Here is a 23,883-nt window from a genome sequence, read left to right on the forward strand (position 1 = left end):
GTGAAAGTATTGAAAAATAATCCAGGATTTGATTTGTCTTGTAAATTATGACGTGTACCTATGTCATTACACATTTACATACAAACGAGCAACACAACACATAATAAGGCAAATTAAATAAAAATATAATCATGAATAAATCTATAGATGTAACTGTAAGCTTGGGAAATTTGCAGGTAAATATTTTTTTTTACTAATAAAATTAGCATGGGAGTATGTGACACCTAAAATTAAACATCATAACGAGACGAATATTTACAAGTCATAACCACAGATATAATATTATAATACTTACATAATATTATAGTTGATGCAAATTATTTTGAGTTGAGAATTCAAAAAAATGTTTCTTTTTAAATCTAAGATTTGAAATTGTTATACAAGATTATCCATAAGTTTGTTTATCATTATCAACCAAAAAAATTTCCACAAGCAATTCAAATTAAATTTTTATGAGCGTTTAAAGTTCATACTTTTACAATATTGGATATTCACTCGATTTCTCATGTAGTGGTTTTGGTATTTTATTGTTATTCAAAAACGAATAACTGTAGATACATGGAAATTTTACTGAATGTGTATATTTTAATAATTGGCCTATACACAATAAAATGTTGAAAATAATTTGAATCTTTTTGAGCTGTTTACGGACATAGTTAGTTTTAAATTTTTTTAGTTTTTTTTTCTATAAATATCAATAAAATTGTATTTGTTGGGTAAAAAAGCGTGAAAATTTAATACAAGGCTCCTGATATATCGTTCCAATGGCAGTTGAAAAAAATTAAAAATAAATACGCACAATTTTTTTTTTATAAGCATTTAAAGTTCAAATTTCGACAAAATTTATCAAATTTAAAATTTAATAATTATTTTGTAGTTGAAAATTTATAAAATGTTCAACTTTTATAGCGAAGGATTGAAAGTTTAAGACATGGTTCCACGTAAATAGGTTATATATACATTACTTTATTTACAATAATATCATCAAATATATTTAGTAATATCATAGGCTGACTGACCATTTTAGTTCAGAATCGTTTTTCTTATACAATGATATTATAGCATTGAATTAAAATTTAACACCATCCATAACAGTGACCCACTTGTAATCTTCTGTACAGCAGAGCGACACCCACTTGCACACCTTTTTATTGATATTTATTGAATTTATTGAAAACTGGCAATGTTCATTAACAACTCAAAAAGTGTAAATATATTTTCAAAATTTTTTGGTGTATAGCAAATAAAACTAAAAATGTTCATATATCTACAGTTTTTATTTGTTTTTGATTAACAATAAAATAACAAAATCTGTTCGAACACGGACGTGTTTTCGTGCCACCGTATAGCTTCGACACATTCTCTCCTAGCGGTGCAGCGGACGGTCGAAGCTCGCGAGCTGGGTTACTCCCTCTCCCGCTATAATACTTGTCTTTGCCCGGCGGTTGAGCTCTGCGCACCGTTCCGCCGGCTCGCCGCTTTGGGCCGTGGTTGTACCCGCGTTACATAGGGTGCCGTCAGTTAAATTATATATGTAAATTATAATGTCTACACCTGTTTGTGGGCCAATTATTATTATTGTTTGTATTAATATGTAGATTTGTCAGTACGTAAGGATTAAGATCTGGGCGCCCAACATTAAAAAACGAATTATTATATTATAATATATAAGTCTTTGTAAGAAATACAAGTGTTTCCGTCTTCCAAATTGTAGTACTACCATTTTAGGGTAACCCTTCCCGCTCCTGCCCCCCAACACAATCGCGAGTCTTTGCCGACAACCGCCATACTAGTATGTCCGGCAGCGGCGCAAACAAAATCGCTACATGAAAAATCGAGTGAATTTTGCGTATTTTGTCAATAATTGAACTTTAAATGCTTATAGAATAAAACTGTGACTGAGGACTTTTAATATTTATTGAATATCATTGTAACATTATAGAACGAAAAGTATTAAATTTTCAAGCTCTTTCTCAACAAATAAAGTTTTATTGACATTCATAGAAAAAAGACTAATACAATTGGAAACTGAAAATGTTTCTTAACAATTCAAAACAAATCAAAATATTTTGAAAATTTAATCGTGAATAGAAAATTTTAATATAAACAACCCGTGAAAATGTCATGTATATACGTTATATTTATACATGGTTCATTTGTTGTAGAGTTACACCAAACAAAAACAGATTTTGCGTAAAAATTCCAGTTTTTCCTTAATATTGTTGTGTTATTTTTCCCTCTTTTGAAAACTATTGAGAATTTTAAAATCACTCCACTTAGAATCTAAAAATAATTTGCATATTTTAGTTAATTTAGAAAATCGTCAAAATTCTGTCTTTAATCACTTCATATCAAAAATTTCTCTTGTATAGAAAGCTCAAATTAAGTCAAAGCAATATATAGCCTAAAATTAATTCTATATAATAAGTAAATATTATATAGGTATAAAATAGTAGGTATATTTTGTAACTGAATTAGGCTAAACTCTGTCGAACACTCGAACTGTAAATTCAGTGTTAAAAATGACAAAGCATCGTTTTTTTTTTATGCTTGAGAACCAGATTTATTATACTTGGTGTGTTCTTTTCTGAAAGCATCGCGTAAGCTCTTCCATTTCTTTTGTAGTTCTTTAAGCCGGGTGTCGGTGCCGGTCATTTATTAAGGAGTAAAATTTAGGCAATCCAATTTACATGTTGTATCCATCTCGCATGGAACGTGAATGTGTGTGAGTATGTAAATCGATATTAGTGCGAGTGAGCTATAATTACACGCGCAGATAAAAATATTTACTCACACGCATACACAGGTCGTCAGTGATTGAATTCGATGACTATTATCGAAGCACTATTTTGATGAACAAAATGCTTTTACAGAAAAAAAAACTCTCAAGCCTCGTTGCTATGTCGGATTTTGGTCATTTTTTTTTTATCTGAAAGATGATAATTTTTGGCAGGTCGGATCAAAGCTCGAATTTTTATTTTATTTTACATTGTAGTAGACAAATACGTTAAAAAAAGAACAAATATTGTGCATTATTCAAATGCATGTTCCAGATTCTAAAATTATAATTTTCAAAATCGGGCTTTGATCCATCCTACAAAATATTCTCTACTTTTAAATAAAAAAAAATTGATTTATTTTAAACTATTGGGCATTAGTACTACAGGATAAGTTAATTTTTGCTGAAAAAATTGTATTTGGATATTTTATTGTGTGTTTAGAATATAGGTAATAAATAATAATATATTTTAAAAGTTTCAAGTACTCAACAATCATATTTTGAATTACTACAAAATAACTAAATTGTTAATCTCTGTTTAAATATATAATTTCATCCAAATTTGAACTTAAAATGTCTATTATAAAAAAACTGTGTTAAATGAATAAATAATATAAATTAGACAATGTTATACCTAAAGTATAAGATTTTGAGTGAATTTTACAATGATAAAATTATTTATTGATTTTATTTTTGTTTTTTTTTGTGTGTCTGTGTACACAATAAATAGTTGAAATGATTATTCGATTTTCAACTTCAGTATCTTGTTTGATGGGAAAGTGAACTTAACACATTTTTTAATAAGCATTTAAAGTTCGAATTTTGACAGAACTTATCGAATTTAAAATTTAAAAATGATTTTGTAGTTAAAATGTATAACATTTTCAACTTTCATAGCTAAGGATTGAAAATGTAAAACAACATTCCACATTAGTTATAAGTTATTCTGTAACCAAAAAATACGGGTTTTTTTATTTTAAAAATTAAAAATTAAAATTGTGGCTTGAAGGATCCAAAGTTAACTAAATAATCAAATAAAATCTATTTTCATAATTATTATCACTGTGAAACTTAGGTCAGTATAAGGACTATTTTACAAAATTTGTCAGTGAGATAATTTAGATTTTAGGCGTTTTACACAGAGGCCATATCATGCATTTTTTGGTTTACTAAACCACAAAAAAAAAGTCTAGGGTGGGTGTCATTTTCAAAGGTAGGTACTTGGTCTTGGTTATCACTAATCAGTGTCCGGTATGGCCGTATAGGTAATATAAACATGGTTAGTTTGATAGCCAATGCGTCATTAGCAATAAATAGATACAACTGCATACATTAACAATAAACTTATGAAGTTATAAACAGCTTTATGACAAAAAAGGTTTGTAAGTAGATGTCGCTCTGTTGAACAGTAGGTTACAAGTGGGTTACTGTATAATGGATGGTATTAAATTTGAATTCAATGATAATATAATAATATCATTGTATACGAAATACGATTCTAAACGGTGACGGTTTGTCAGTGTGAATATCTTATATTATATTTATATTGTTAAATGTTATTACTTATTATTAATACGGTAGCCGGCTGAATTAATATTATACAATTAGAACAAAATAACTTAAATGGTTATTCTTGGTTTTTAAATATGTAATTTCATCCAAATTTGAACTTAAAATAACTATTAAAAAACTGTGTTTATGTATTTTTTAGATTTTTTGATAACAGAATTAATAACTTTGTTGTAAAGTATTAATCCTTAGCTATAAAAGTTGAACATTTTATAAATTTTTAACTACTATATAATTTGTAAATACTCAATTTGTTAAGTTTCGTCAAAATTCAAACATTGAATGCTTATAAAAAAAAATTATACTTTTAATTTTTAATTTTATCTAATCATTGATCAAACAAAATATTATTACACTATTTCTGAATTAAAACGTGAATATATTTATTTTTATCATAGCAGTAATTGTATTGATAATAACAATCTAATACTATAAAATCACAATATTATAATTTATAATAATATGATATTCATACGAATGTGTTTTGTTATTTATTATTACGTTTCTCGTGTGATGTTGATTACTATTTTATAGAAAAGGTTTCAATTAAACAAAGTGTAAAATAATTCATTTTCATGAAAAATATGATTCTCTAAGTAGACACAACACATACAATTAATAGTTATTTATTAATACATATTTATGATTCATAAATTTTCTTACATCTGCTCAGAATCGTTTTTTATCGAATTCAATCATTGCATTCAAATTGAGTAGGTACTGTTATAATACACTATTCTGTCCAAGGATCGAAAGGACAATGACAAATTTACCTTAATCATTTTTTTATAAAGAAAATTAGGTACCCCACATAAAAATAATAATTATTCAATAAAGTATCTATAGTAAAAACCTCGATAACCACAATTTATTTATAAAATGCACACAATATATTATTATGTAGCCAATAATATAAATTGTACGAAATTAATTTTAAAACTATTGATAATTTTGAATTTTTAAATAATTTTAAATAATTTTAAATAATTCAAATAATTTTGAACCTCCTCAATGCAACAACAATACTCACTTTCCAATCGAACATGAAACTTGGTTAAACTAGATTCGTGGTTATAACTAAACATAATAGTATTATATAAATGCATGAGTTCATCAATCGATGTATTCAGTCACTTAATCGCAAATACCCTACACACACATAAAATTCTTAAAATATAACACAAAACTAAAATCGTTTTTCGTTTAAATATTGAATTTCGTCCAAATACGAACATAAAATAATTATAAAAAGAAAACTATCTGTTATACTTTTTGGTTACATATTAACCTACTTAGCTCTGCTATACAGTAGGTTACAAGTGGGTCACTAAAATGGACAGTGTTAAATTTGAATTCAATTATAATATAATATCATTGTATAAGAAAAACGATTCTGAGAGAAAACTGTCGGTCAGCCTATGATATTACCAAGTATACTTGATGATATTATTGTGAACAAAGTAATTTATATATAAACTATTGAGAATTTTGATCTCCTCAATGCACCAACAATATTCCCATTGAAATTCAACTTAAGTTAACAATTGTTGTTACTTATTAATATCCAATATTGTTATATATCTGTTTGCGCACGGATATAATAGTAAAAAGGTAGGCAAGTGGTACACCCACTTAGGTTAAATATATTATTTTCGTAAATATTCCCATTTTTACTTAATTTTTTTTTTGATTTTCCCTTGTGCTTATGAAAACAACTGCGAAATTTTGACTTTTGACCCCAAACCAAATTTAAGAGTACCAACTAGATTCACTTCCCTATCAGAAAAGATGGCGCTGAAGAAAATCTAAACATTTTTACTATCCTAAAAGGTGACTTTATTGCAAGGCTCCTGATATATTGTTACAATAGCAGTTGAAAAATATTAAAAATATATAGTCACAATTTTTTTTTATAAGCATTCAAAGTACGAATTTTGACAAGATTTATCAAATTTAAAATTTTAGTATTATTTTGTAGTTAAAAATGTATAAAATGTTCAACTTTTATAGTTAAGGATTGAAAATTTAAAACAAGATTCCACGTAAATGGGTTGTATATAAATTACTTTATTCACCTTAATATCATCAAATGTTATGATATACATAGGCTAAAAATTGTTTTTCTTATACGATAATATTATATCATTGAATTCAAATTTAACAACATCTATTACTGTGACGCACTTGTAACATACTGTAAAGCAGAGCAACATCCACTTACCCACCTTTTAAATTTTTAATTTGATATATTTTCTAAAAAATTGAACTTAAATTGCTTACAATAAATGTGTGCCCATGTATTTTGTAACAATATAGAAGGAGACTTCGGGACGTATCTGCGGTACTCGGTGATGCCTGAGAACGATTTATGTTTTATTATGACCTATGTCACCACTTACGCCTAATATTACACTAGACAAGCAACCATATATGCCCTCACCTGATGCTTGACTGGTAAACTATTCTACGCATGACGACGACAACAGCGAGGATGGGAAAGACCAATCAAAGGAATGATGATGGTGCAGGCTAGTTATGGGGAGGGAGTCTCTGTTAGAAAGTTTTATAATACGTAAAGAAATAAAAAATCAAAACTCTCTATAAGCGTGGCAGTAAAATACTGTTGTGCGTATGCGTATAAACTTAAAAACATAGACTTATAAATAAACATACAAACATGTACATTCTAAAATAATGATTTCCGCAAATGTTTTTGTACCATTGTTTTAATTAACTCATTGAAATACATGTATAAAAAAAAATTGTAATTGCAAATCTAGAGAATTATAAGGAACCACTATTCCAAATTTCAAGTCTCTGTATATATCCACTATAATAGCTTAGGCTAGGTTGAATCAGTCAGGACTTTTTGTTTTATATTATTCATATATTTCATTTTAATACATTTTATATTCCAATAATTGTTAAAAAAAATATTATTTTACATTCCATTTTCATACATTTTATAATTCAATAATTTATACAATAGATTTATATCACATAATAGTGGCGTAATTATGAATTTGTATAAGAGAGGGGACAGACATTTTTTGAAACACATAATACTAAATAAATAAAATAAATATAAAAAATTCAAAATTTTAAAGTACAGTGGTGTGTTGTAGTTTGAACATAGGTAGGTTGGGTTAGGTTAGGGTTAGGGTATGTAAATGTACTACACATTTTTAAGACAGAATAAAAATAAAAATAATGATATATTTTAAGTAATAAATTAAAAGTTTAAAATGTTTGCAATATCATTTCTTTTTACAATTTGTTGGGCTGTTCGGGCTGTTCGGCAATAGTCTGAGACAATTTTATAACATGTGGTTCATAGGTGTAGAGTACTAGAGTACTCTTGCCACAAATATTTTTTATGTGATTCAACCCTGAAAAATAAATTTTTATTTGTTGTGCTGTCTGAGTAAACTTAGGTATACGAGTTAGATTTTTTTGTTAAACAACGGTAGTTGTCTAGTACCAACCTAGGTATATTTTTGTCTTACGGACGAGAGTACGAGACAGTGTTATCGCAAGTGTGAGTACCATGTAGGTATAAGTTTGTATAAATATATACCACACGCATTTTTATATATATAAATGTAAAAGCGAGCCACAATAAATTTAATTTAATTCTGTCAGTTCCCTACCATCCTATTACCATAGTATCATAGTAGTATCATAGTACCATCTCCTACAGCTAATGGGCTCAGTTGCCGGGCTTAAGACCAATAAAATTTAAAAATAAAACAATTCTACACGGATGAAATTTATATTATTACCTTTATATAATTATATTTAATTTTCATATATTTTAATATAATTACGTGGAAGGCTATATATATATAAGGTAATAAGTGATATTATGATATATTGTATATTTTGTAAAGGTACAAAATTATGTAGAATTTTAGCTACCACTCACCACTGTAATTAAAGATTTCGTATTTATTATATTTATTTTATTTATTTAGTATTTAGTATTATGTGTTTAAAAAAATGTCTACCCCCTCCCGTATACAAATTCATAATTACGCAACTATTCTGTGATATAAAACTATTGTACAAATTATTTAATTATAAAATGTAAAATAATATTTTTTTTACAATTTATGAATTATAAAATGTATTAAAATGAACTTTATGAATAATATAAAACAAAAAGTCCTGACTGACTAGATTAGGTATTAAAAAAAAAAACACAAATTTGACTTCATCAAAATATTATTTATTTACACAGTGTAATCAGTATTATGACTAGTGACATTCGTGTTTTACCGTACCTATGTTGTGAAGCATAAAAATACGAGGTGAAGTCTTAAATTGGAAGTCAGACTTAGTATTAAAGTATTTACTAATTGAAATAGAGAGTATTTTCATACACACCAGGCAGAATATAATTAAATTAAAATTTTTTTTAAATAATTGATTATTATAAAATGTATGAAAATGAAGTATATGCTTACAATGCCCATAATATATGTCGGTTAGTAAAATGTATATAGTAATTGATAAAAATAAATAGTATTTAATACTTAAATTTGAAACACATTAGAAAAATTATTTTTTGAGGAATATTTTAAATACTAATTTTTAACAGTTTATTAAATACTAGGTATACTGTATAATAGGTACTCAAATACTTTTTTAAAAGTATTTTTATACAATAATGTGTCACTGTTAGTAAGCAACCACATTTTATTTGTTATCTCCCTAAGTAGGGGACACCCGAAGGTCCACTCCGTGATGCCCGAGAACGATTTATGTTTTTGACTATGGACTATGTCACCACTAACGCCAAATATTGCACTGGATAGGCAATCATATGTGCCTGATGCTTGACTTGTATGCAATTCTACGTACGACGACGAATACAGCGAAGATGGGAAAGATCTACCGAAGGAATGATGATGGTGCAGGCTAGTTATGGGGAGGTGGTCTCAGTGGTCGACTCGGTTTGGTGCAAAGACCACAAAGCTCACAAAAACATGGGATAATACTTAAACTAACTTAACACTACTGACGTCTTGAGATGTAGCGGCGTGACGCTGTAGGCAGGAGTCGACATGGACGAGCTGGGCAGTGACGATTCCAGTGACTTTATTTGTCTACTTCAAGCACAATAATAACAGATAATAATATGCTCTAATGCAACCGTGTGCACAATAATAGTGACAATATAATGTGATCGCTTTATTAGCGAATACATATACGAAAAACAGAATCGTTAAGCTTGCGGATACAAAAATTAATAATTTGGGTCGCTATATTAGCGGACCAACCAAAAGAAGTGCAAAAACAGGCGACAGACTTGTCGATGCTGGTAGACAATACAAAGCCAATAAATTGTGATAAAAAAAGGGCGTTGGCCGCAGATAGTAAATACTACAAGGTTTTAAGAACGAGAATATAAAACTGTCTGAGGCCGACAAATAATATTCATATGACAAAAACACAAAGAGAATAAATATTGAAAATACAACAATATGCATATCAGATCTGCTACTGGAATCGACAATTGTGACGGTGCTGGGTCGTGTGGTCAGTGGCGTTGCCAGGAATTACCCGTGGGGGGGGGGGGGGGGGGGGGTTAATGACTTTTATTTTTGCTCAACTCTAAAATATATTGTTCAGGAGTGGTAAAACTAAATGCGCTAAAATGTACCGAGTTATACGCTTATATACGCCTATTTAGTAATACATTTTTTTTTTATTAGCTGAAGGTGAATAATAATTATATTTATTTATGTTAATATTAAACGCGCAGTACATATACTTATTGACTTATTATTATAAACAAGTAAAAATAGAAAATAAAAAAAAACACACACGGTGTGGCAAAAACAGTACTTGTGCTCACTGTAATACACATAGATAATAATATTATAATTATTATATAGTTATATTATAATACATTTCATTTTAGTACATTTTATGATTTAATAATTTTTACAAATAATATGGATACTATAATATTTTATTCCACAGATTAACGGTCGGTGTGAGAATGTAATATTACTGTTCGACTGGTGTAAAAACTAACATATTATATAATAAGTATATACTATATAATATACCATCGGTTCTCATACTTTTAATATTCGCTTACCACCTACACAGTTTGAAAATTTGCATGTACTACTTGAACAAATAACGTTTTTTTTTTGCTCATCAAAACTGTATACGTTATTTTACACGTATGAAATTTAATTTTATTAGTTTATGAGAATATTATAACCATTATTAACGCATAAAAATAAAACTGTATAGGCATAATTATTATTATTATCAAATAAACCAAAAATCAAATTTATTATAAATGCCAAACGGCTTTTGAAAAGGCAATGAGTATGAAATATGATGAACTTTTAATAATACATATAGTGAAACAGTAATATTTATAACGGATTATAATAATAATTAATGATTTAAGTAAATTCTATCCCACAATTTGAACAAATGACGTTTTTTTTTCGCTTACTAAAACTGTGTACACGTAATCCTACAATACAATAAACGGTACAAAACTAAATTAATATGAAAACCATGCGTTCGCATAATTAAGTTTCAGTCCATTTAAATATAATAAATGAATAACCTTATATACCTAGTATTCGCTTACCCTACACCTAATAGGTATTTAACAAAGCCACTCGTTGTTCTCTTTGTTTATTTTAGATTCTGAATGGAGCGATGAATGTATTGATTTTACAATGATGTGTGTTTTTTAATTTTTGTGTCCGTGTACACGACGAGTGGTCGAAATAATGCTTTGATTTTAAACTTCAGTATCTTGTTCGATGGGAAAGTGATTCTAGTTGGTACTTTTAGGAGGTCAAAGTTTATAATTCCCAATAGTTTTCAAAAGTGCCCGGAAAAACAAAATAAAAATTAAGGAAAAACTGGAATGGTTAGGTTTTTGACAAAATCGATTTTGATTTTTGGTATGACTCTAAAACAATTAATGATCGTAAATACATGAAATGTTCACTGAATGTTATATTAGCCTGGCACTGACTTAAACTGTGTAATATATAATATATTTTTTTAATATCAGGATATTAGGCTCCATCATATTAATAACCAAAAAATTAGCATATCGGTCAATGACGAGCAAATAATTTAAAATTGTGTGTTTATTTGAGCTAGGAAAACTCGTGTAAAATAATATTTTAATTTATTACAAATATTAAATTTATTGGTACGGAAAAACAGAGATAATGTTACGATTACACAGTAAAAAACTAGTCCTAGTGAGAAATTTGCGACTGGTTTCACTTCAAAATATTTTAACTTATTATCAAAATTTTACCTAAGCGTTTATTAATAATCATGACATTTCGGCTGGGAAACGCTGGCCTTAACCAATAAAATATGTAAAAATAAGTAACAACTAATTATTTTTAAGTGTTTATCTTATTTAATTTATCGTGAATATTGTTGGTGTCGTAGAATAACCTCGAACGGTATGGAAATCATCGTTCAACTGTAAATAAAAGTTTTTTGCTTAATTTTCTTTTCTTCCACCTATATTATTTTTTTGTTTCAGAAATAGAGCAATATTAGCACCTTGTAAGTTGTACTTGTTTCTGAGGTACCTTGCTACAGGCTCATTTTTGTTGACTATCTCTGACTTTACTGGGATCAGTGAATCATCGGCCTGTCGATACATTTTCCAAACATGCAGAGCTATAGCAAAGGAAAGACCAAAATTTGTGTCGTCCCCAACAAATGATGTTGATACAAGAAGGGTAGTCACTGGATTCTACGGCCGAAGTAGATTTCCCAGAGTAATAGGAGCTATAGGCTGTACCCATATAAAAATTCAATCACCAGATAGGCATTAAATATAATACTATTGCAATAAGATATGTTGCGTTTTATGTAACCATGGTTCATCATGTTTTTTTAGGTGGAGATAACGAAGAAAGCTTTAGAAATAGGAAAGGTTATTTTTCCATCAATGTCCAATTCATTTGTAACCCATGGCTCAAAATTACAAACATAGTGCCGCAATGGCCAGGGTTATGCCATGATCAAACCATTTTTGACAATTCTGTAATCAAACGTAAATTGGAAACAGGAGTCATTTTTAGATTTTTTTTTTTAAAGAAAATAAGGTTTTTAATTATAATGTTATAGATGTTTTGGAGTTCTAAAACAAAGGTTTCCTGTGCTCAGCAAAGGAATTACAGTTAACTTGAAAGACGCACAAGCATTAATAGTGGCATGTGCTGTTATTCATAATATCTGTATTAATATGCATGATGAGCTTCCAAATGATTTGTGTGAAGACATCAATGATGCAAATGTCAGAGAAGACAACTTTTTCAATTTGGCAGGAAACACAAGAGGTAGGCAAGAGAGAGATCGCCTGATCAAGGATCACTTAAGCAATTTATAGTGAAATCAGACTAATTTTGTGCAACTTTTATTTACAACATTTTTATCAAATAATAAAACAAAATTTTCTTTATGTAGATACTTAATTTATCTTTATAAACTTAAAACTATTAAATAAATTAAATTATACACATTTTTATGACTCAAAAAGTAATTAGCTACAATTTATAAAATTGTGTAGGGACTATTATATTTAATTTATGGTCAAAGATTTAAATTAGTAATTTAGTAATTACCTAGCTTATAATATTATAATATACATGACAGAAAATAAAATAAAGTGAAAAAATTCTTGTCTTCAATTGTGTAACTTGCCACAAAATAAATGTCATGTAACGTGAACATTATCACAATATTTAATCATCCTCATCATCTGAAATTAAACTAACACCTGCAAAATGACAAAATAAATAATACATATACTCAATCTTATCAATAGGTACTAAAGAAAAAATAATATTCTCACAATCTATTTGAAATTTAAACATAATATGTATTAACATAACATAATATTTTTTCTCATAGGTTTTATAAAAAAATAAACTTACAATTTGTTTAATTTTTTAATGCCAATCGATGTGGATTATAGGTAATAATCTACAAGAATATTCAATAAAAAAAAAAATAGTAAAAATGTACTTATTCCCTTTTGCTCGGGCACCGTCCAATTATATTGAATATTATCATACGTATTTTATAATATTTTAATTACAATACTTACTCATCAAAGGGTTTTTAAAAACAGGAAAACCGTGAGTTTCAAAAAACTCCTTCATGTATCCTCCACTGATTGATCCGTAACTAGATATTATTGGCAACTGTATTTGCGGCATTTGTTCAACAGCATCTGTATTTGGCGGTTCTTCATCGTCAGATATACACTAAAAATAGTTGTACAATTAGTATAAAAATATATTATTTGGTGGTTAACAGACTGGTAGGTAATTTAAGCAATTAATACTTAAATTTAGCTACCTATGTCGTTTACGTATCCAAACGCTCTGTTATCTGAATATTTATAAGCGCTGTAGTGATTGAACACGTAATTATGTAGACTTGTATAAGTACATATTTTCATATATACTATTTATACATTATATTAAACAATCAATTGACAATTCTCTTGTTTATGTTAACACTTATATATATTTTATGTTTATATGTTTATATGGCTTATAATTGTTTGTAGAAAATACATATAATTGTATAAATGTGGTTGTTTGACACGAATAATAATATTAATAATAATTATAATACAGTAAAAACTCTTTATAACGAAAAACTCTATATAACGTAAATATTACATAATAATGGTTGGTTTGTTACTAACCCATTAGTCAATTCATTCTCTATAACGTATTAGTCACTCTCAATAGCAAAACAATATTTTATTTTACAATTTACGTGTTATTGTACCTATTACATATATAAATTATAAAATAATCGGCAATAATGCCGAAATTTCAAAGAACGATTACATTCTTTCATTATCTACTTTTAATATTGTTATTATCGATATTGAATAGGTATGTTAATTTTATTATCGACGTAATGTCTAACATTATACTCATGAGTGCATGACCACAGTAGTACGCTAACATTTGTTATGGCAAGTAAAAGAAAAACACTGTGTGTTGATCAAAAAGTCGCTTTAATACGTGCGATTGAAAAAGGTGAAAAAAAAGTGATGTCGGGAGACTTTTCGATTCAGCCCATCTACTGTTGCTACTATCTGGAAGAATAAGGATAAAATAGTGCAGGCTGAAACAGAAGGAAGTTCTTGTAAAAAAATAAGAAAATTGAAATTTGAAGACTTGGACCAGGCCATGTTGACATGGTTCCATAAACAATTAAATTATAAGAAATTACTTATTTTTAAATGTTTTTCATGTAGTTTATAAGTAATCTAACCTAACCATCAGAATGTACATTTTTATAATGCTAAGCATACTAATTATTGTGTGTACATCCAATATATACAGTAGTTGTTGATTTATATTACGACTCGTAACACTATTGTATATTAAATGATCATACTTTTTATTATATTCTTTAATATATCCGATCTTATTATTAAACACCATTAGCTTCTATATAATATCTGTGTACTTCAACCACAACATACACCAGAAATCGGCTGAAAATATTTTAAGTGTATTACCTGTACACTGCTTTGATTGCTATGATTACTGCTGTCATCTGAATCCGATATAAGTATTGGATCATCTGTGAAACCATGACCTTGTCTTTGAGATACTTCTCTATTGTCAGACGGGACTTCCTCTTCATTCATACTTGAACTTCCACCATAATTCCCATTATCACGTGATTTTAATTTTTTTTTATTCTTCTTTGCAGCATCCATATCTGAAATTTAATATTTAATGGTTTAAATCAACGTTATTCAAACTGTGGTACACTAAGAAAATCTCACTTTATAAAAAAAATGGAATAAACCATTATTCACAATATATATTATTTGGTTTTTTTTGATATTAAATAATAATATTAATAACAATTGTACATTTTATTTTTATGAATTAAATGCTTATATTATCATAATTTTGTAGTTCCTAATAAAATTAATTTCAATACATGTAAAATAAGAATTCTGCAGTGTTCATTTTTGATAAGCTTAAAAAAAACTTAGTTATTTCCCCAAGTGGTACATGAAAATTGTCAAACTGTGTAGGAGGTACGTGGATACAAAAATGTTGAGAACCGCTGGTTTAAATCATTTCCTTGATCATTTCATATACCCACAAATTATATTTTTAAATTACAACAAATAACTAATATCGGTATTCTTGGATAGGTTAGGTTAGGTTTAGATCGTTTGGTTACAGCATGAACTATTTATGAGAATACTTGTTTTAAATTTTCAATCTTTGGCTACAAAAATTGAACATTTTATAATTTTTTAACTCTAAATTTTTTTAAATTTTTGAGATTTTGCTAAATTTTGTCAATATCAGAAGTTTAAATATGTCTTTTAAAAATAATCGACCTTATGGATCTTTAATATTTCTCAACTGCTATTATAACTACTTATAAGGAACCTTGTATTCCATTTTCAAATTTTTTGATCCAACGTATAAAATTTTATTGACAACTATAAAAGAAAAAAATTAAAAAATTTCAACTGTCTATAAATAATTCAAAAAGAGACGAAAAATATTTTGAAATCGGTTCTTAGTTTTTGAATAACGACAAAATAAGCATAGATATCAATAGAATTTTTCTTTTATCAATTTCTAACATGAAATAATTTGTCAATTTTTATGATTTTAACTTCAGACGTTTATAAAACAATGACTGAGGATTTACGATCAACTTTTTTTGTAATTTCCAACTAACATCAATTTAAGAAGAACATTGTATTATATTTTGACAAGCCGAAAAATCAGTAAAAACAGGGTATACAGAAAAAGAAAAATTATTGAGCACGCGCAAAATATTAGAACTAAGAACTTGTAAGTCATAGGAATTTATGATACAATAGTGTAACGGCAAACAGAATTCAAATATATGTACAAGTAGTAGATACTGAGCAATATAAGTAACTGTTATTAGTTTTTGCAGACACAGTATATATATGAAAAAAAATTTTAGAGCAACCATGTCAATTTTGAAATTAATAATTTATCAATTTATAGGTTTTAATTAAGAACTCACTACTTTGTTTCTTGTCGTCCATTTTACTGTAGCTAAGCCGTGAATCTCGTTCCAGTTTTTTTTAGTTACACAGGTGGACTTTGTTATACTGTTTAATAGTCTGTAAAAAGATAAAATGATAAGTACTGTGTAATAACTAATAGATAGGTTGGTACCTATAATTGAGTATTGCTTGATTAAAATTCAATAGGTAAGTATCTAAAGTTTATTATGTTCTATAATCAAATAGATTTAAAAGATAATGTAATAAAACTCACTGTGTTATAAATATATGATAGATCTTATTAATGGCCAAATTAATTTTTTTTAAATAAATTACGATTATATTTCTTTGGATATTATAATATGTCAAAAAACAAATCTTCAATATTTTGATCTGAAAAAAAAACAGCATAAATTGAACACACAGGTTGTATAATAGGATAATAGCAGACACCTACTTTCACATTAAATTTAATCACTTTTAAATTTGCTCAGAATTTCATTAATATTTTTCAATGTGTTGGTTTTCCCAAATTCACAGCAGTCATGCTCTTATCGGAAGACGAACACCTAACAGTTCTTCTCTTGATACGTGGTATTTCAGATCAAATTCTGGAAAAAATATTAAACATTATTTTGAATAAAGCATAGACGGACTTAATTACTTAATCAGTTCTTCCCAGAATTGTGAGAAATACTATGACACAGTATATATGCAAAAAAAATTTAAAAACCATGTCAATTTTGAAATTAATAATTAAACAATTTACTGGGTTTAATTAGGAACTCACCACTTTTTTTCTGGTTGTCCTATTTACTGTAGCTAAGCTGTGAATCTCGTTCAAGTTTCTTTTAGTTACACAGATGGACTATGTTATACTGTTTAATAGTCTGTAAAAAGATAAAATGATAAGTAGTGTAATAACTAATAGGTAGGTTAGTACCTATAATTGAGTATTGCTTGATTAAAATTCAATAGGTAATTATCTAAAGTTTATTATGTTAGACCGATCTTGATGAAATTTTTTACACTGTGTGTAATTTGGTCAAACTTAAAAGATAGGCTAATTTAAAAAGGGAGAGGACCAAGAGGTGCTCAAAAGGGGATTTTTGTTTATAAATAGTTGCCATGGGTTTTTAAGCTATTATAATAATAATAATAATAATAATAAAAATAAAAACTATTTGTAAAACTAAATCTTTGTACAGGCTAAACTCTGGAACTACTTATCAGATCTTCTTGATTTTTTTTTAAACGAAAGAGTATTTCATGGAGAAGCATAGGCGCCGACTACATGGGGGCTCGAGGGCCGCAGCTTCCATTAAAAAGATTAATCGGGCCTCATGAATATAATAATGGCAAAAGTTAAGGCTAAAAAGTAGTAAGTTCAGCCCCCATTGACATTTACAAAACCTGGCGCCCATGTGGAGAAGGTATATATGAAAGAAAATTTTAGGAAAATAATATATAATAATATATTGGTTAATCGGGCATGATTGTTGATTTGTATTATTATTTTTTGTCAATATACATAAATATAATAGTAGCTCCAGAGTTTAGTCTGTGTATTCATATAGTTAGATATATATATATATAAATATAAATTAATGTTTGTGGGTAGATTAGACCTCTGGGAAGAAGATAAGTAAATTTACAAAGGGTTAAATTTGTTTTTTTTTGTATTCATCGGATTTTAGTATGGTTAGGTTAGGATAGGATTGTGTACAAATTGATTATATTAATCTACCGTAGGTATAATTAAGTAAAAACGACAAACTTGGTATATAACTTTGATACTTTAGAGTTAAATCATACACTTACGTACAAATAGCACGGGGTCCGCGATCTACCACAGGTAGATTGCCTACCTGATAATGTACTGCTGCGAGTCGCAATTTTTATTCCGGGCAAGAAAAAATTAAGATAAATTTTGAACACCATACACCGAATATTAAATAACGAATTGAAGAAAGTTTGAGTCATATAGAGTTGATACATTTAACGGGCAACAAAGTACACGGGATCATCTAGTAACCAAATAGATTTAAAAGATGATGTTATACTACTTACTGTGGAATTACTATTAATTTTAGTTTAATAAAAATTCACAAAACTTGAAACTATCTTACGCTTATAAATAGCTTAAAAAACTTTACAATATTTTGAAAATGTTATGGTGCATGGAAATTGCTGTTAATAAAAAAATTTACAATTTGAAATTACTATTATGAATGTGGTTAGTAATAATTAGGGTTTGGATTTGAAGGCAATATAATCAATAAAAAATCATTTAAAATGTAAAAAAAGTCATTTCATTTATATAAATAAGCAATTCAAAAATATACTACAAAATTAAATATAATAACTAGTTGGTATAAAAAAAAAACACTACCATGTACTTTGATAAGCCGTCTTCAGTAAAACGTTGATGGTTTGGGCTCAAAATATTTTTATACATCGAAAAGGATCTTTCTATGTACACCGAAGTTAAAAATTATTAAACGACAATGGCGGTCAACGAATGCGGACTGACGAACAATCTTAAATCTACACATTATGAACATGTTTTAATCTTTAAGTAGGTAGTACGAGTACTTTTATGGCCATACCAAATACTCCATAAGACGGTAATAGAGTATTCAGCGATATCAATAAATATCAAGCTCTTACCTATTTGTACTGAAAATATGTAAGCTGTGTATAAGATTATTAAATCAACTGAAAATTAAACACAAATAAGGCATTTATAAGTAAAATGGGCAAAAAAAAAATACATCCATCGTCTTAAAAATTAAATGAAACACGATTTTGTATAAAAATTATTTTTCTATTATGATTATTAAAAGAAAGGCATTTGCCTTCAAATCCGAACCCTAGTAAAAATCAAAATATAATATGAGGAAAGAGCGATATTAAGCGATACCAATACACAATATGCAAATTTTAGGAAACATACCTTGTTTAATGACAGTAGTTGTTGTAAATGGATGTTGTAGGTCCTCAGTATCATCAGGCTTAACTGAAAAAAATAAATTTAATTAATTAAAGAATTGTTCGATGCTTATTGTAACTTTTATATTATGCAGTCTTGTAAAAAACTTGTGTAACTACCAGGTTTCTCAATCATATTTATTCATTGGGTAACAAAAATTATTCAACTGAATATATATGAATTTTTTAGTTGAACACCACCTTTTTGGATTATTGTCCATATAATAAGTAGGTACCTATACTCCAGCCCACGAGAAATCAGTACCGTCACGCGCATGCAGAATGACCGGCAGCGACGGTGCGGAGCCCGATTTCCCCCACTATGTGGCATGTGCCGCAATCGCCGCGCGCTACGACCTGTATACAGAGTTGGTTGAGTGGGAGATGCGCGAAATCGGAAACGTTTTGGTCGAGTATAGCTACATTTTAAATGCTATACAATATTCATCTTTTACTTAGAAACACTTTTAAAATGTATCTTTTACAAGACTGATTAAATGTAACGTGATCTTACCAGTCACATAATATTGTTCGCCATCGTCCAATTCATCGTTATTCAGTAGTGCATCATCTGAAAAATCAGTAGAGATACATAAGACCAAAGGTCCTGCAAAGGAAAGTACACGATATGTCAATATATCATATTATATAGCGATTCTTCTGTATTAAAAAATAAATTTAACTCGCCAGCAAAGTTGTCCGTGCTATTAACTTCAATGTCACAATCAAATTCTGAATGAAGGCCTTCTACTGAAAGTCGAATCACGTCCTCCGCTATGATTGAGGGGGTGGGGAATGGTAATTTCCTGCTCCTGTTTCCAAATGTTCAAATCTTACATTCGAGGAAAGAAAATGATCGAAAGTTAAAATGTGATGGACATCGCACTTACCTATTGTTGCACTTTTTTCAGATTCTGATATTTTAGCTGCAGCTATGTTAAACTGCGCTACCAACACTCCTGCAGCTCGATGATTCCGTATGACGATATTCGATACTGCGTTAGCTTTTGACAAATTTATTAAATTGTGATGACTATCGAAATAATATTCTAAACCGTATGGAATTTAGTTGTCGGCTAAATTATAGGTTATACCGTAAATGATTATCGTTAGTTCGCGCTTACAAAATGCGTTACCAATAACTCGATAAGTAATCAATAGCCAATGATCATTCTCCCGGAGATTATAAACTGTATCCAATCACAGCGCGCGGAGCACAATCGTGTTTATCATATTCTCATCATGAATCTTTATCACATGATGTCGTGATATTACATTTAATTTTTGTATGACATATTTACGTTGAAATTTCAATTGATACGAATTTTTCATTTAATATTTACGCGTTTCCGTTATTTAATAAAAGACGGGAATTGTGATTGTGATTCTTATAATTTCTACTTGTGTTTTGTCTCCTACCTACTTGATTATAAATATGAAACGGATAGCCCCACTCAATCGTTAGTCCTTATATTATTAGCCTACTTGCCTTTTTACCTACTTGCGATTTATAACACCTAATGAACATCATAAAAATGACGAACAAGAGACGAGTGTAAAAAAGTCAAGACCAAGGGAGAATAAACGACAAACAATTAATGTTCATGGTAGACCATATGTTACAAGACCATGTCGCAACTGGCAAATTTCAAACTATAAATGGAAAAAAATTACCTCTAAGTATCGTGGGATGAGTTATACACCTCAACGATTTTTGGAATACTGGTGTAAAAGAAAAAAATATAAAATCCTGGAAAGTGGTAATAAGATAAATACATTTTAAAATATTACATTAATAAAATATTAAAGTTAACACTGGGCTTTCTTTTTATCTTTATTTGGTGATTTGTATGTGAATGAAGAGTTATAGCACTGGTTTTTTAATATAGATACTACAGTACTATGCTATAACCAATTGTTATTCGCTTAAGTTTATTGCATTTGCAAGTGTTAAAAATTATACGTCATTAATTTAAATTATAAAAATAATTTTCTCTGAATCGGTTCCAAACTGTCAATTCATATCTACAAAATAACAGTTATATATTAATACATACCTATTATATCTCGTATTATATTCTTATATGTGCAATAATTTTTGTGTATATTATATTACTATGTTGTTTGTATTAAACTGAATAACCTAGGTAGGTATATACCTAATTATTTCTTGTCTAAATGTTACGTTTTAGAATTGTGTAAATTATTATCATGAATTTAGTGACCACCTACTGACAGTTTAGTACTTTCCTTATGTTTAACCATAATTAATGTAGTAAAATGAATAAACTAACTATTTAACTTATTAGTTTTTATAAAATTATTATTTTATCATTAGTAAGCATGGTTTGTAATTTAAATGTATAACTATTTCATATACCTAGAACAAATTATAAGTATCATTTTAAAATAATAACTTTACAATAAAATGTATATTTTATAATTGGTTTGTACTGTTTTAATTGTATTTTATTTTTGAATATTATATTTTAATTTGTATAAATGTTTAACTATGCTTGTTTTATTTTCCAGCTATGAATTATGTTCTGCCACAGTCTATTGATCCTATGAAATCAACCAATTTAGATGATACTAATTGTAAGTATTATTTATTATAAAAATTATGTAAAAATATGAATATTTTATATTTATTGCTTTACAGGTTCAGTTATAAACAGCCAAGTTAAGTTGCCACAGTCTATTGGTCCCATGAAATCAACCCACTTAGATGATACTTGTAAGAATTATTTATTATAAAAATCATATGAAACTAAATATTAAATATTTTATATTTTAATTGGTTTACAGGTTCATTTATACACAGTCGAGTTGAGCTTGTATCTACAATAAATCATTCCTTATCAATTAGTGTTGCTCCTATACCTTTTGTGTCGACGACCAATCGTTAGTATTATAAAGAATTTCAATAAATATCATCAATGATTTTTAATTTTCTATTTATTTTTCAAGTTAACGACCTTGATGGAATACAACCACTTGATTCAATAACACCTGAAGATCCTGGTTCTACTCAAAAAAAGTATACTCTTCCAAGGAGAAAATGAAAAGGCTGTCTAAAAGAAATCAATTTTACTCAGCAAAAATACATGATACCAAAAAAACAATTTCTATACAAGGCAGTAGTGGATCTGAAAAAAACGTTATCCATTGTAAATAAGCAACATTCAATAACTGAACATAAGGGTTTAGTTGCGCCCCAGGTTAGGTTAGAAAGTCTAGCTTTTACTCTCTGAATGGTCAAGTGAGTTACTATGAAATCAGATAGTAATTTATTTATGCGTAATATTTTTTAAACATAATATTTTATTTTAAATTAACAGTTTATAGGTGGCAACAATAAATTAGAAAAGGAAGCTTCAGACACTGCAAAACTCTGTCTATTTGTGAATTAAATTATTTGACAGTGTTTATAATAGTTCCAATTATTCAGCCTGGGAAGGAATTTGCGCAATGCTGTGACGTCCACATCAATCCATTGGAAATTCTGGAAGGAAGCTCTATTGGTTTTAGAGAGTATGAATTTTGGAACCTGTAAAGTTCCAACCATAAAAACCTAGATATCCACAATAATGTTTCCAATATTTATTTAAAAAACTTAAATAATGGTTTTAAATTTATACCTGCGCTTAAATTGCGCTCGTTTAATCAAGACCCAGGGGAAATATTTTCTGTTAAGCCCGCAGTCATGGTTTACAAAATACAATCCCAACTTTTTCCATTTTCAAAATTCATTTAAATCACTTGTTATCAATAATTTGATTTCTTCTCAATCTGTTGATGCAAACTTTCAAAAATATAATTGTGATAATTTAATGTGAAAAGTACTTGACACCTTAATTATGACAAGGAGGCGAAAATTATATTCTTTTGCATATTTTTTTATACAGTCACACGGGGGTTTGAAAATCTTTACAAATCACGAAACATGTAAATGAATGGCAAAAGTTGTTTTTGCATATTTGAAAATATTTCAAAACAAAAGAATATTTTGTATAATAAAGAATATTAGAGAATATATCGATTAATTATATAGATTTTTATATTTTGTGTTGCAGTGGTGTAAATAATATAAATGATATGCCCGATAATAGTGATATATATTCGTGTTGTATATTTATGTACCAATGTGTATACGTTAATTGTTATTTATAAGTTATAAACCTATAACCCATATAGTAATTTTTTAGTTGATTTATAGTACATAACAATGAAAAATTGTGTTAAAAATACGTCATTTATTTAATTTAATTAAACAAATAAAATATTACCTATATAAGTTGATGTTTTTTTTTAAGCGGTATTATTTTTTCTTAACTATATACCTATTTATTTTTTAGTATTTTTTTAGTATTATGTACTTTATTCTTGTGCATATAAAGGCATATTTTTAATTTAAGAGAATATATTTATATAAAAGCATATTTATTGCATATTTTATTATATATTTAAAGAATATTGGAAG

General features: G+C 28.0%; 2 protein-coding genes and 1 pseudogene across 3 annotated transcripts; 2 read left to right on the forward strand and 1 right to left on the reverse strand.

The window, feature by feature from the left end:
• Positions 1 to 11,816: 11,816 nt before the first annotated feature.
• Positions 11,817 to 12,752, forward strand: LOC132945907 (putative nuclease HARBI1; annotated as a pseudogene).
• A 13-nt stretch (positions 12,753 to 12,765) lies between these two features.
• LOC132935286 (uncharacterized) lies at positions 12,766 to 19,972 on the reverse strand. 2 transcript variants are annotated; one of them, XM_061001781.1, is made up of 10 exons: positions 19,915 to 19,972; positions 19,366 to 19,428; positions 17,200 to 17,299; positions 16,867 to 17,020; positions 16,684 to 16,802; positions 16,427 to 16,526; positions 14,913 to 15,118; positions 13,473 to 13,632; positions 13,300 to 13,348; positions 12,766 to 13,142 (listed from the first exon to the last, which is right to left on the reverse strand). In XM_061001781.1, exons 6-9 carry the CDS (start codon positions 16,446 to 16,448, stop codon positions 13,335 to 13,337), a joined length of 402 nt encoding a protein of 133 aa, XP_060857764.1. In that variant the 5' UTR covers positions 16,449 to 16,526; positions 16,684 to 16,802; positions 16,867 to 17,020; positions 17,200 to 17,299; positions 19,366 to 19,428; positions 19,915 to 19,972; the 3' UTR covers positions 12,766 to 13,142; positions 13,300 to 13,334. The 2 variants fall into 2 exon arrangements, with proteins under 2 accessions (XP_060857764.1, XP_060857762.1); XM_061001779.1 differs by lacking the exon at positions 13,300 to 13,348.
• Positions 19,973 to 20,710: 738 nt separating this feature from the next.
• LOC132935807 (uncharacterized) lies at positions 20,711 to 23,669 on the forward strand. Its single transcript, XM_061002426.1, has 6 exons — positions 20,711 to 21,160; positions 21,933 to 21,998; positions 22,063 to 22,137; positions 22,209 to 22,304; positions 22,371 to 22,662; positions 22,742 to 23,669. The coding sequence occupies exons 1-5, from the start codon at positions 21,091 to 21,093 to the stop codon at positions 22,463 to 22,465; spliced, it is 402 nt and encodes a 133-aa protein (XP_060858409.1). The 5' UTR covers positions 20,711 to 21,090; the 3' UTR covers positions 22,466 to 22,662; positions 22,742 to 23,669.
• The last annotated feature ends 214 nt before the right edge of the window (positions 23,670 to 23,883 follow it).

This window comes from Metopolophium dirhodum, chromosome 1, assembly GCF_019925205.1.
Source record: "Metopolophium dirhodum isolate CAU chromosome 1, ASM1992520v1, whole genome shotgun sequence".
In the NCBI taxonomy this organism is placed as follows: Eukaryota; Metazoa; Arthropoda; class Insecta; order Hemiptera; family Aphididae; genus Metopolophium; species Metopolophium dirhodum.